Source organism: Electrona antarctica (genome assembly GCF_951216825.1).
Source record: "Electrona antarctica genome assembly, chromosome: 16".
NCBI lineage: Eukaryota > Metazoa > Chordata > Actinopteri > Myctophiformes > Myctophidae > Electrona > Electrona antarctica.
In genome coordinates, this window is record NC_136797.1 from 34799676 (window position 1) to 34813893 (window position 14218).

Sequence of the window (14218 nt, forward strand, 5' to 3'; positions counted from 1 at the left end):
TCATTTACATAAAAAAAAGGTTTATATTTGTCACACAATATATACAGTACATTCCTTGATGACAAAGTACATCATTTACAATAAAACTTCTTCTACACAATAACACAAATATTTTACAGAAGCTTTTAAATAAGCTGACGACAATCTAAATATGTACAGTAGCCTACAACATTCTGTTAAGTGTGTAACAAAATTGTTCCAAGTTTAAACTAATAATAATAAAGCAAAGTAATTACAAGGCACTTTCAGTTTGCATTGCTTAAGTTAGCAGCTCCATTACAGCAACTCCATTTTAGACATAAACATGTAATAAATGCAATTTCTTCAAGAAATGTCACACTTTCGTTGCACAAGGTTATTCTGTTATCTGTTTTTCAATCGTTTCTTTTAACTTAAACTAAAAGCACTGTACACAGCAAAATGAAATGTGGTGGAATGTTTTACATGAAGTAGACAGAGTATGGACATGGTAGCAAATCAGTAGACAGGTTTATAAACAACCTGACCGGAGAGTAGCCTACGCTTCAGCTCCTTCCACAACAAGCTGCGCTCTCTCTGGGAGCCTTTCATGAAGCCACGGTTTTCTTGAGCACGGCGAGAAAGGTATGGAATAACCTCGTCGACTGGGCCGTATGGAACATACTTATACACAGGGAAGCCTGCCTGACCTGTTCTCACATCATGGAGAAAAGAAGACAAACATGGAAAAGATCATGGTTAGCCATAGGCTGTAATAACAAAATGAATTCCTGCACGCACCAATTGCCTCTGCATTGAATTTATTCAAAACAGTTGGACGTTTCGCACTGAAACTTTCAATCTGTTTTTAATCAATTCATTGCAGAGGCAATCGTGCAGGAAGTTATTGTCTTTTACATTTCTGATCCCGTGTCACAGAAGCAAAGTTGTGTGTAAGTGTACGTGTATTGATTTCAAATATTTAAACAATAAATATTTGAAAACATCGAAACAGTATATCTGTAAACCTTTGTAAACATCAGCTTAATATTTCTGATGAGCTAACCGCTTAATGTACAAATAATCAATTTAGCCCATTTTGGGCGGGAACCCCTTTTGGAGTTTTAACTAAGCATTATGTTATACTTTAGCTATTGAAAAATAGCAGATCTACAAGCTCATAGCGCGCCACAGAGTGGCGCACTACGAGCTTGTAGGTCTGCTATTTTTGAAAAATCGTAAAAATGCGGCACAAATCTTTGAATATATATTATTTCAGAGCGAACGTTTTTTTTATTTCGATGTCAGGCCTAAATGGGTTAATATCACAGGGTGATAAGTACTAAGATATTCCAGTATACATTGTGTAAAACTGCTAAAGACTAAAGTCTGAAACCCCAAGGTTACAACGACAATATAGTGAATATAGATTGGTAAGAGCATATCTGGGTATAGTAAAGACAGCATGACCTTTGTAAGCTAGCTGACTCTGTCTGCAGGGTCTGCATTTTCGTTGGCCAAAATGTCACGTGACTAAGTGATGTACTGTACAGTACAGTAAACATCTGATTACATAACACAATATTTAACGTCACTATTTGAGCAGTGAGCAACAACATACCTAGCGGGAAACTGATCTGGTCACACATGCCAAGCAGCTGTCCAAAGTAAACCTTGTTCTCAGTGGGTAGCAGCCCCATCTCATTCATCCTGATGGGACAGAAGAACAGGCATAATTCAAACAAAATATACACAGAAATATCATCTGTGTTGAACTAACTAACATCTGTTCATTTTTACTGTACACGTGTACACGCTCGCACACATAGATACATTAACACTGAGAATTTTAACCCAGTTAGACCGTAGGACGTGTTGAGCCGTCCTAGCTAATCCAACCGATGGATTGCGAGGACGTGTACACATATCCTAGCACATTTTCATTGATATCAAACGAGAGAAAAATATTCTGTTTTTTTTCTTTTTTGGGGGGGTTGGCCTCTCCTTCTGCACCATACTCCTTGCTGTTCGTGCATGCGCGCTGCCGTTCACTTCCCTGTTTACCGCTCAGAAAGAAAGGCTCGTATCTCCTAATCTAGGGAGCTCTCCGTGGTTTTGACCAGATGGATATACTAAGCTCTTCATTTCTGACTTCAACATGCCTCTCGTTTAAAATATGAACGCGAGGGATTATCGAGCAACTTTATCTTAATCATTGCGGGGTAAGCAAGCAACATTATTTTCCCCGTTTTTTGTACGGAACGGAAGGGGGGGGCTTTCAGAGTAAAAGCTGCCATATATGCGCGCAGTGGCGTATCCAGGAATTACGTTTTGGACAGGCAAGATAAGTGTTAATTGTCGTCTCCCCGCGCACAATCGTAGCACTAAAGGTTTTCAAAGAGATATACCTGCCAGACGAGTAGGATACAAAGGCTGAAAGGCATGCATTTACATTCCAATGGGTGATTGAGGGTTGCGCTCTACCGCAACGGCCAATCAGCTGACCATTAATAGTTCTCAGGTCTTGTTTTTGGCAAGGCCAGAAATGGATTTGGACAGGCGGACGCCTGCCCTCGCCTTATTGTAGATACGCCTCTGTATGCGCGGCACCCCGAGCTGCTATTTTCAAAGAAATCCCGACGCTGATTGTGTTAATAGAACCTTTTAATCGTAACATCTCCTAAAGGAAAGTTGAACAGGAACAAAAAGAAAAATGTCAGAGGACAGGCTTACTTCTCCAGGGTAAACTTCACTGTGTCTTCATTGTGGGACGCTACCATGATATTGGCCTTTCTGTGGATGTCGATCTCCTCCAGCACATACTCCAAACACCTTAACAAGAAAATCAGATGAGATAAGACATTCCAAAACTCTACAAGCTCACAATGCTTTGTGATTAGCTTGTAGATCGGCTATTTTCACCAATTTTGCTTCATCGTACGATGATATATTTAAGGTTCAAGAACCAAGATTCACGATTGTTATTGTTACATCTTGTATGAACACAAGAGCAAAATGATTTGGTTTTGGTTCGTCAACATTGTAGCAGCAATAACAACAGTAATAACAAAGAGAAAATAAAGAATTGCTTACTTGTGGTACATTCTGTTAGTAGCCTCATAGTCTGGGTTAATTGGGTCTTCATAGCCAATCTGTTTAGCACGGTCCCTCTCTTGGTACATGTAGGCTCCACGGACCAGTTTGGCACCAAAGTACCAATTCTCCCGTTTTGACAGCTCAAGATCCACAGTTACATTGTCATATGCATCCTAAAGAGATCATAGAAAATGACACAATAACCACAAAAGTGTTGTTACTAATATGAATAAGTTGTAACATGACCATTAAAACCGGGAAAGAACCTGTGTCATTTTCGCGTTGGCTATTCAAAATTTGCAGATATACAAGCTTGTAGCGTGCCACTTCATGCCGCGCTATGAGCTTGTACATCTGCTATTAATGAACATTTTTGAAAAATCTTGAAATTGTGAGAACTACTGATTTAGAAGGCATTTGTAGCATCAGTCTCAGGTCTTAATTTACAGTATATACAACCATGGACAAACCTGAAAGTAATGTATATGTAAAAAAACAAAGACAAATAAAGAGTGGAGGACATTTACAAAGCATGCACAGAAAACTGAGATGTTGACTCATGTCATTTTAACTGATGTACTCCCTGTACATAGTTTAACTCACCATTAACCACTTAAGCACTATATACTTTGTTGTACAACGAATAGCAGAAATATCGAAAACATCTTCTAAAAGCTCAGATTTTCATGATGCCAAGATGAAAATTGTTAATGCTAACGCTTATATGAATATTTGTGAACATGAAGTGGATTATCTTCATCCATTATTATCTGTTATATTATCAAGAAGTACTTGTACTTGTTTCTCTGACGAGGCAGTTGACTATGTCAACTCACAAAATATGTTTTAAGAAAATCACTACAGTGCGTTTCAATTCATATTTCTCCTCCATATTTGGCAACTCTATTTTAGGCAAGTTACTAAAAGCAAAATTATAAATTATACATTAAAGAATCACACCCGTGTGAAGGGAGGGGCGCACTCTTATCATCGTACATCATCATGCATCATCTCATACTGGCCAATCAGAATGCCTGTTGCCCGTGATTGGCTTACTTTTAACCTCCTAATCTTTCAAATGTTACTAAGAAGTAAATAATCAACAATTCCATTCTGTAAAATGCCAGGTGATTACATGGCAAAATGTGTCCCCCCCCCCCATCCCCCTCACCTTGAGATAACACTGGTATGTGTTGAAAATAACAGACTTCTCTCTGTTGAATCTCCTTTGCATTTCCAGGGTCAGTCTGCTGATAGCAGGCTGGAAATATGTCTGCTCAGCATCCACCATCAGCCTTACTCCATTTTCCAAAGCATGCTGGAACATACACATGGTGTATTTAACGTCATGTTGTTATCAGTAAATCCATTTCATTCTAGTTTGCTTGCTTGCTTGTGCGTGCGTGCGTGCGTGCGTACACACACACACACACACACACACACACACACACACACACACACACACACACACACACACACACACACACACACACACACACACACACACACACACACACACACACACGTGTGAAGTTTATTGTTAGTCTCACTACAGTCTCACAACATTATGTTGTGAGACTAATTGACACCAAAATAGAATTTGATAAGGATTGTTTGTAGGGCCCAACCGATATGAGATTTTTGGTATCGATATCCAATACACTTCACAATTAAATTAAAATGTATCCATAATATGGATATATATTCTGTCTATTCAGTCACACAATGTAGTGTACAGCTTTAGACAGGTTCACGAAATCTTTCAATTGTAGAAATAAAACACAAGTGAGCAGAGGATATTGTAGTCTCGATATTACATTCCAATGTACTACTAGCATTTAGCTCCCTTTTGGAAGTAGCTGGAGAAATGGATGTTGTAGCCTAAGTAGGTCCTAATGAGCTGTGGGCTAACAGCAGTAATGGTACTGTAACATATTTTACAATGACCATGATAATCCATAGCCAGTGACAAAACAAATTCACAGAACCCAGCGGTTGGAAGCCATGCTAGAAAATCCACAGCGTATTGCTAGGACACTATGTTAAGTAGTTTGCTTATTTTGGGCCACACTATAACCTTGGTAACTAAAATTGGCATCCTTATCCACTGTATTCATCATATGACACAATAACACACAACTGAAAACAACCGGCAGAACTGCCCTGGTTGTTGTTTTTTTCCCCACAAACTCATCTGTTTACATACCAGTGCACAAATAGCCGTGAGCAGTGCAGAGCAGACAGGTGAACATTCCACCCAATAAATAAATAATAAATCGTCCAAAATTCGCAGAATACGCCGATTTTTCTCCAGTAACGATATATCGGTCGAGGGTTAGGGTCTAATTGTTTGTGTCATGTGCACATCCACTCAGAACACAGATATTATGTGCAGATGAAGCGACATACTATCTATGGATTTACTGTACCTTGGCAAGAACATCAACTCTTTGTAGCATTCTCTTCATCTGCCTTTCCTCCTCAGCTGTAAACGTTTTCAGCAGCGGTTCCAGTTGGCCAGTCTACCCACCCAACACAGAAAACAAATCAATCGTCAAATTAGATTAGATTACACTTTATTGATATCCAGGGTGTATTTAAATATTGTAACAATTGCATCTTTGAACATGTAGATGTATAAACTAAAAAATAAATTAAGTAACCTGTCCATTCAATACCCTGAATGACTGTCTGCTGTCTGGTTGTGTGAATGTACATATTCATGTTTGGAAACCTCACCTCTAGGTTTGGGACCATCAGCAAACTGGATATGTTTGTTGTGTCATTAATTAAGCTGTTCCAGTCAAGTAGATCAATTGTCCTAGGGTGAAAAGGGAGCAGATAATCACAGCAAATGGTGTGATGGTTGCAGGTTAAATTTTATCTGGGATGATAAAAAATGTTTTTATTACAGTCTAGAGTGTACAGAATGACAGAAATGTAATATACTAGACTATTAAAAACGTATTATGCATTTGGTATAATGTATTACGTACATTAAGTGGAAGGCATAAAACTAATTAGCAAAATGTAAAGATTCAAAATCACTTATATGGTAGAATGAACTTAATATCTTACCCTGAAGATCCCAGTTTTTCTCCAGTAAACCAATTATCAATGGCATCCTTTTTTCCAACACCCAATTTAGCCAAACTTTCCTGGATGGAAATATTACAGTGATATTACTTTTTAATACTAGACCTGTATTAGGTGGCAAAGTTCAAAAGGAAATATCGTAAGTCAATAGCCAGCCAGTAATAATGGTGTGTTTGGTTTTTTCTCTTCACCTAAATTTATCATGCATGTCTGTGTAAGGAATTGGTGTATGCATCAGTTTCATGACCATAATGAACATTATCTTTGCTTCAGGAAAAAATGTACCTTCAGTTGCTCAAGTTCAAGTTTTTGTTCCAAAGCAGTCATTCCAGATTTTCCCTGTTGTGCTGCAAGAAGGTTGAAGAACTGTCTCCATTTCACCAATACTTCTGAGAACTCAAGCTGTTCAGGAGCAACAAATCAGTAGATAAGTTAAAGTGCTGTCTTTGTGGCTGTAAAGCTCTCTGTGTTGAAACTTTCAAGGTTAAATCCAAGTCACTGATTTATTTGAAGAACTTCAAGAATGAGAATAATGTAAACAAACCAGGAACTGTGGTCGGCCAAGAGCAGTCATCTTAATAGCAGAAAATCCATCTACAGAGCTTCCTCCTGAAACGTGAAAACAAGTATATGAAACGGGTATATATTGTCCAGAACTGCTATACACACAAAAGACAGAATCACCAATAAAACATTGCATCAGACTAACCCGAAAACCATATATACCTAGGCTCTATACTAGGTTGGCTCATTTTCTCCTCAACATCAAATCTCTTTGCCAAAAAGAGTTGATCTACAAGCTTACAATGGGTTGCGTTGTACTGTGTGAGTAAGTAGATAAGCGATGATTGGCAAATGTTTGCCCCAGAATATACACATTTCCAGACAACGTCACACCGATAAGAACCTGTATGGGCACGCAGGTCGGGGGCAAAAGAAACCGATCGCTGTAAAAATGCATTTCATCAAACTTTCAGATGCTGTGTTCCTCCCAGTGTGGAAGAAGAAGGTTTAGGGTGGATGTTTACTGTGATCTCCACTCTTGAAATCTGAGATCTGTTTGGAATTGATTACATGAAACCGGCACCTGCGCATGCAGTCTCAATGTTTGTACACAAGAAACCCATCTATAGGGACCGATATGGTTAAGAGAAATTAGTAAATGGTCAGTGTACAAACTGTAAATGGACAAACCTGAAGCTTTAATGCAGTTTATGAAGGTCTCCATTTGGTTGTCACACTTGGCCTCATCTGCATAGAAGTAGGTGCGAGCACTGGTCACACCGTCACGTCTGTCCCCAAACTGACGATGAGCCTTGTACTTCTTCTCACGATGTCCTACGTCTGCAGTCAAAGGATAACAATATTAGCTGCCTATCTTAGCAGCAATTTTCTCAAGCACCCAAGCCACTAATAGGAAAGATCTGAAGAACCCATATAAAAATAAATGAAAATTGTTTAGATTGAAATGTCACTACAGGTCATATGAGGAACTTTCAAAACCTTACTTGTAATAAATGCGTTCTAATGGGAACCTTTCTTCAAAAGTACTACCACCACCACCATCATCACCACCACCACCACCACCACCAGTAGGTATTACTACTACTACTACTACTACTACTACTACTACTACTATAATTACTACTAACATCTATTACTACAGTACTAATACTACTACTAAGAATAATGTATCAAAGAATAAAATGTAACCCAATTTAACTGATATTTAATACATACAGTATCTACAAGGAACAAGGACACACCAGGTTAGATCACAATGAAGAGACATATATTAATAACCCAACATGCAAGTGAACTTACTGTCCTGTAACCACATGTTGATCTGGTTACACCAGCCTATTTAGATCCAGAAATAACTATCCAAAGTCAACTTGCACGCACATGACTGTGATCAATGTGGAGAGTTGGAAATGTGACAGGTTGCTATTTAGGCCTTGCTGGAGTAACCCAACCATATTAGTAACCCTGCAGTGCTGTTCTCCCATGCATATATTAGGTAATCACCGAAATTGATTTTGCTCCCACTTCCAAATAATTACAAATCACCACAATATTGTATCCGAGTATGATTTACTGTCATCAAGCTCCATTTCTATGAAGCATTCAGTGGCAGTGACTGCAACAAATTAAACAAATTATTTTGTTAAAAATGAGTCAGACTGATTTCAAAAGAAGGCAACTAAGCAGCAATTAATAATATAAATATTATTTTCTCCTGAGGAACACATACCTGGACCCTCTTTCTCTGCTTGGGACACGCATGAACTGAAAGAGAGGGAATATGAGATTATTTTATTTTATTTTATTACCACTGTGAAAAAAAATTATATATATAAAAAAAGTTATCCAACTACATCACAAGAACAAATAATAGGATATTGGACGTCAATGGTCACATTGCATCTATGCAAACATCCTGTAATTTTTAACTTGCTAAAGTGATGCAAATTCTATTCAGTAGGCCTAATTTCTATAAACATATTGTTGCACAAACACTGACTGTAGAGAAAAGGTGCATAACTGGTTGGTAGCCTACAGCAATAGTAGACAGTGTTTTTACCAAATAGCGTGCATGCTAAATCGCTCATGCATGTGTCGTGACTTGTGGGAGTCGTGCACACACACACACACACACACACACACACACACACACACACACACACACACACACACACACACACACACACACACACATCACACTAATGCACCAAGGGACCACAATGGGAATAATCATTCTGGCTTTGATTGATGTGCATGTACAGTATATGTATCATTATTGCATTTAAATATTATACCTGCATGATTCAATAACGTTTTTAATCTCAGTCAGGAATCAGATGAATCAGCTTGAATGTGTGAATAAGATGTGATAAGATTTTGGCAAATGCAATGCTGTGTTTATTCAGTGTGCGTCACTTTGCTCAAAAGAACTAGCATGCACCGGCACATGTGACTCTAGTCCTTGAATAACCAGCTCCTATTTCGTAGCAAATCAGAAGAGGGGGTCTATCCAAGCAGACCAATGGAGAGCAGTCACTGCTTTGCCTCTGCATGTTGGAGTGTAAAAGTGAGCTTGTGTTTACAATTATGTCAGAGCAAATGAAAGAGAATGATATCATAAAATCAACAACAACCAATTGTTCTTAAAGGCCAAATTGTTCTCTCTAATGTTTGTCCTGAAGGGCTTGCCCTGTACAGGGAAACAATACCTTACATCTATGATCTAGCTCATTGTTATAACAGGCTTATAAGCTTGCATACAGTATATTATAGTCACGTGTATATTATGCAATGTTTTGGTTAAACTTTGCGTAATATTGCAATTGACTACATTTGAACTATCTGGAAATAACTTATGCATGTCTAATGTTTTTTTAGGTAATCACTTGAAAGTGAGTCTAAGTAGTTGTTAATGCTTGTAGTGCCTAAATCCCTATATTAGGTGCTGGCTGTTGATGGTTGAGGATGAAGTTTAGACGTGTGCTGAAACTGAAAGAACTGATGTCCAGAACTTTCGTTGAGTGGATATTAAATTATATTTATTTACTGCCCAGAATCCTATACTTTGAATGCAAATTACATAAATAACAAACAGTCAAACGTGATGAATGCAACAGTCCCTGTCTGCACAGTCGGAAAACTGTTTGCCTCATATCAGCAACACCTGCAATTCATTAGGGACAGGGTTAAATACTGTCCCTGTAACTATGGCAACCTAGGCCTTGATTGATAAATTGGCATTGCCCTGTAGTGACATCATATAGACAATAAGGAGGCTCAAATGGCTCTTGTATTATTAATGTGTTCTATATGGACATATTTAAAAGCCTATAGTTTAGATGTGACTCTTTATAAAGTACTAGAGCGGTGGTCGTTGGGCACTGGCCTACTTGGAACGAAGCAAGTTGGAAATGAATGTCCAACCTACCACCCAGTTATTGTCTGTCTCTTTTATCTCCATATACAGTAAGTTATTTGTCAGGCATGGCCAAATATGGAGTCTATATGCTGATGTCAGAACAACATTTGTGATGTCAGAACAGGCTAGCTCCATATGGAGATCTGTCCAGACTCAGAGCCTAGGCAGGACCAGAGTCGAAGTCGGTGGGGCGAACGGTTCTGGAGTTACGTGGATTACAGACGTACGTACACGTACACATGTACAGAGACTTGGTGCATTTATAGATAGATTTGCCTGTGATCACTTTCAGCAGACTATAGCCTATACTCAAATATGGGATGATGAAAAAAAAGACTCACTCCATCTCCTTGTCCGCTGCCTCCTCATGTGTGAGGTCCTCTTCTACGCTGTAGTCCAACACCGCCCCGACTCCAAAGGCCTGGTTCTTGTGGATCAGGGGTTTGATGGAGTTATGGTCTTCCCCTGCCACGAATTGTCCATAGAAAGTCATCTTCATCATCTTCTCAAACAGCCACTTCCCAAAGACCTTCCTGCTGAGGTCTATTAACTGGTAATAAAATAAAATGAAAATATTAGATAAATACATCATTCATTTTTGTCAGTTGCTTACTTGTTATTCACTTCTATAGATTAGCTTTTAATGCCCATTCCTCCTGATTCTAATTCTAACCTATCTGGTATTTCACCAATATGAAAGTATATAGGACTATAGGCCTACTAATTTATCTGCATTGTTTTCGTTTGTGTGTTGTTTTCTTTTGTTGTTTTCTTTGTAACACTGTTTTGAAAGGTGCTTTAAACAAAGTTTTTGTTATTATTATTAGGCTATTATTATTATTAGTGTTAATTATTATTATTATTACATTCATATGAATATGATGTTATATTATATTACCAAATAATGTGTAACCTATCCTTGGTGAAGCATAAGCCATATAGGCTACATCAGCGAGCAAATAGTAGCCTACGCCTACCTCCTTGTTCTTGTCTACTAGCACGTCGATTGTACAAAGCTTGAACACCAGGAGACTTCTCAACAGCTCCAAGTTATTCTTGCTTCTGTACGCTTCTTCAGTGTTGTCGAAGTCAATTTCAACCTTCTTAGCCGCGACGACGTCTTTAGCATGTTTGCTTGGACTGATAAGTTCAACCTGGACAGCTTTCACCAGCGTGCACCCATCCACCACCGCATGCTCTTTCTCTCCAACTTCTTGGCTCTTGGTGGATGCGGCTGTTGAACGAAAACTTGCAGGCAAAATCCAAATTCTCCTAATATTGCCCGAGGTCGCCCTAAAAAGGGCTGGTGCTAATTTAGTGTACGACATTAGCTTATATATAGAGTTTTTAAATTAATATATATTGCGTTAATGCGTTGAGATCGAGTTGTACACAGCCTGGAGGAAACTGAGGATGTGAATGGTGAATGTTGACTCATGTAGCCTATTTATAAGGTTGGTGGTAGCGACCCACCCACAAGTTTTTTTCTTTCTTTTTTTTGTAATGGCTGCAGGCTGTGACAGCCCAAAACTCTGACGCAGCACAACAAAACACCAATGAATGATATCCTGCCCTATTAGAAGACCCATTCATATAGACAGAGAGAGGAAATGAACTTGGATGCAAAGCTGTTATGTTATAGGACTTGAAATATATGTTATTATGCCACTGACAATGTCTAAAATAAATGACCAGTAGGATATAATGTTTTTTTTCTTCTTCTCTTCTTGGTTTTATGTCCAAAAATATTAATTTGCACATAATTGTGTTTATAAAAGAGGTAGTATAAATTTGATTTGATTTTAATATTCAGAAATATCAGATTTATGGATTTTTGTATATGAAAGACTATACGATATCTGATCTCGTTATCCAAAAAGTGAAAAGTGAGTGCAGGTTCACCCAGGTTGAGGCTTGGGCTTTGCCATTGTAGCCTAGGCCTACTCCGGCCGATCTGATAGGCCTACTTGCAAATTCCCCAATGTGGGAATCTTGACTGCATAATTTCTGGTACAGTGGGGGACTGCGTTCGCGCTCTCCGCTCTCCCCTGATAAACTGTAAAAAATCACACCCGTGTGAAGTGAGGGGCACTCTACATCATCATGACGTAAAATAGACACTAATAAAGCCGATTTGCTCAGACACTATGACGTAAAATTGTCCATTCATTGGCAATTTAAGTTTATGTAAAAATCACACCCGTGTGAAGTGAGGGGCGCTAATATATTAACGTCTAACTCATGTTGATTAGGTGATTAATGGTGATGTAAAACAAACGGTGCCAACACAAACATTAAATGCCATTAACAATAAAGAGACAATATGACAATGAGGGACAACATGACGTAGGCCTACATTTTCCCTTAATTAACATTAAACCATTTAGGCGCCCCAAAAATAGACACTAAGTCGATTTGCTCAGACACTACGTAAAATTGTCCATTCATTGTCAATGGGAATTTAATGTCTGTGTAGGACAAAAATAGACACTATAAGCCGATTTGCTCGTATAGGCCTACCAGTATATGACATAAATTCTCCATTGATTGTCAATGGGAATTTAATCTTTGTGTGGGTCGAAAATAGCCGATTTGCTCATCCATATGCCATCAAAATTGACCATTTAAAGATGGCGGCCACCACTATACTGAAATATATTACATTGCACCTTTTTGACCAAAAAAGGTATAGAAACTTATTTTTTTTTAGGTTTTCATATATGGGGAATCAAATTAAATATTCAGATTTCAAATAAAGTGTGAGTAAATTGCGTAAAACTCATATATGTTGTTAAAATTGTCATTTATTGGTGAATATTTTTCAACATTATCCGATAACTTATATGATCCCAATTATTGTATACATAAATGTGTGTATATAAAGGTAACCAACTCCATAATACTCGCCCGGTGTGTGGAAACCTTAACACCTTGCTGCTTCTCTCAGAAGGAGCTGAACCTCACAGAAAGGCTGCTCAGCTGCAGAAAAGAGAAACAATACAATTACACACACACACACACACACACACACACACACACACACACACACACACACACACACACACACACACACACACACACACACACACACACACACACACACACACACACACACACACACAGAGAGAGAGCTTATCACTTTAGATAACTTACAAAGGGACATTGGGATCAACTTTGACCTTATTTACCTTATACTTACTGTGTAAAAATGAAACTAATACAACTGCTTTTCATTCATGTGATTAAAATGATAAAACAATATATCGATAAGGTTTCACCCTGCTATCAGTTCAGAGTGATACAGAGAGAGGTGGGAGGTCAGGAGACTCAGGACACCACATCATGAAACTGAAAGTGTTTGTTATCTTTTATGTAATAACAGGTAGATGCAATGCTGCTGAAGACCTTTCTGTCTGCCGTTAACCTTTACTGAGTTTTATTGGAAATTTTATTCTGCACTGTAATTGTATTCCCCCCTTATTTTGTCTTTTAATATATGTTTTTTCCTTTTCTTATGTTTTAAACAGTACTAAAATGTCCTTTTATAATGTGTCTAGTGTTCTGCCTCTCAATGTGATCATGCTTAATGTAAAGAACTTTGAATTGACTCGTTGTTGAAATGGTAAATGGTGCATTTAGCGCCTTTATCCAAGGCGCTTTACAGAGATTGTGCATTACATTCTCTCTCCACACACACACACACACACACACACACACACACACACACACACACACACACACACACACACACACACACACACACACACACACACACACACACACACACACAACGCATAACGTTAACCTCTGTTGTACTTTCACAATTAGATCTGATACATCATAATGATGTGTGACTGAGTGGCATAATTTACTCCCCTTACTGTTAATTGTGTATAAAGAGATAAGAAATGTAGGTTTATGATTTCCATGAAACCATGTGGTTTCAAGAGAATAACCGTCCGATACACAGCTCAGCATATTTCCTGTCAGTAGGATGGGGTGCAAAGTGTCAAAGTGTGTGTGTGTGTGGGGGGGGGGGGGGGGGGGGGGGAATTGGTTACCACTCTGTCAGACACATTTCTTGATGCTGCATTAAAAAACAATTAACTCAAACTCTTCCTGTGT

At 38.4% G+C, this 14218-nt stretch overlaps 1 protein-coding gene across 2 annotated transcripts; it reads right to left on the reverse strand.

Annotated features, from left to right (window-relative positions):
• On the reverse strand, positions 1-11495 carry prodha (proline dehydrogenase (oxidase) 1a). 2 transcript variants are annotated; one of them, XM_079524142.1, is made up of 15 exons: positions 11071-11495; positions 10435-10643; positions 8405-8439; positions 8249-8290; positions 7345-7494; positions 6695-6759; positions 6436-6552; positions 6133-6212; positions 5794-5875; positions 5484-5576; positions 4226-4372; positions 3052-3227; positions 2692-2790; positions 1580-1668; positions 1-668 (listed from the first exon to the last, which is right to left on the reverse strand). In XM_079524142.1, exons 1-15 carry the CDS (start codon positions 11419-11421, stop codon positions 478-480), a joined length of 1926 nt encoding a protein of 641 aa, XP_079380268.1. In that variant the 5' UTR covers positions 11422-11495; the 3' UTR covers positions 1-477. The 2 variants fall into 2 exon arrangements, with proteins under 2 accessions (XP_079380268.1, XP_079380269.1); XM_079524143.1 differs by lacking the exon at positions 8249-8290.
• Between the last annotated feature and the right edge of the window lie 2723 nt (positions 11496-14218).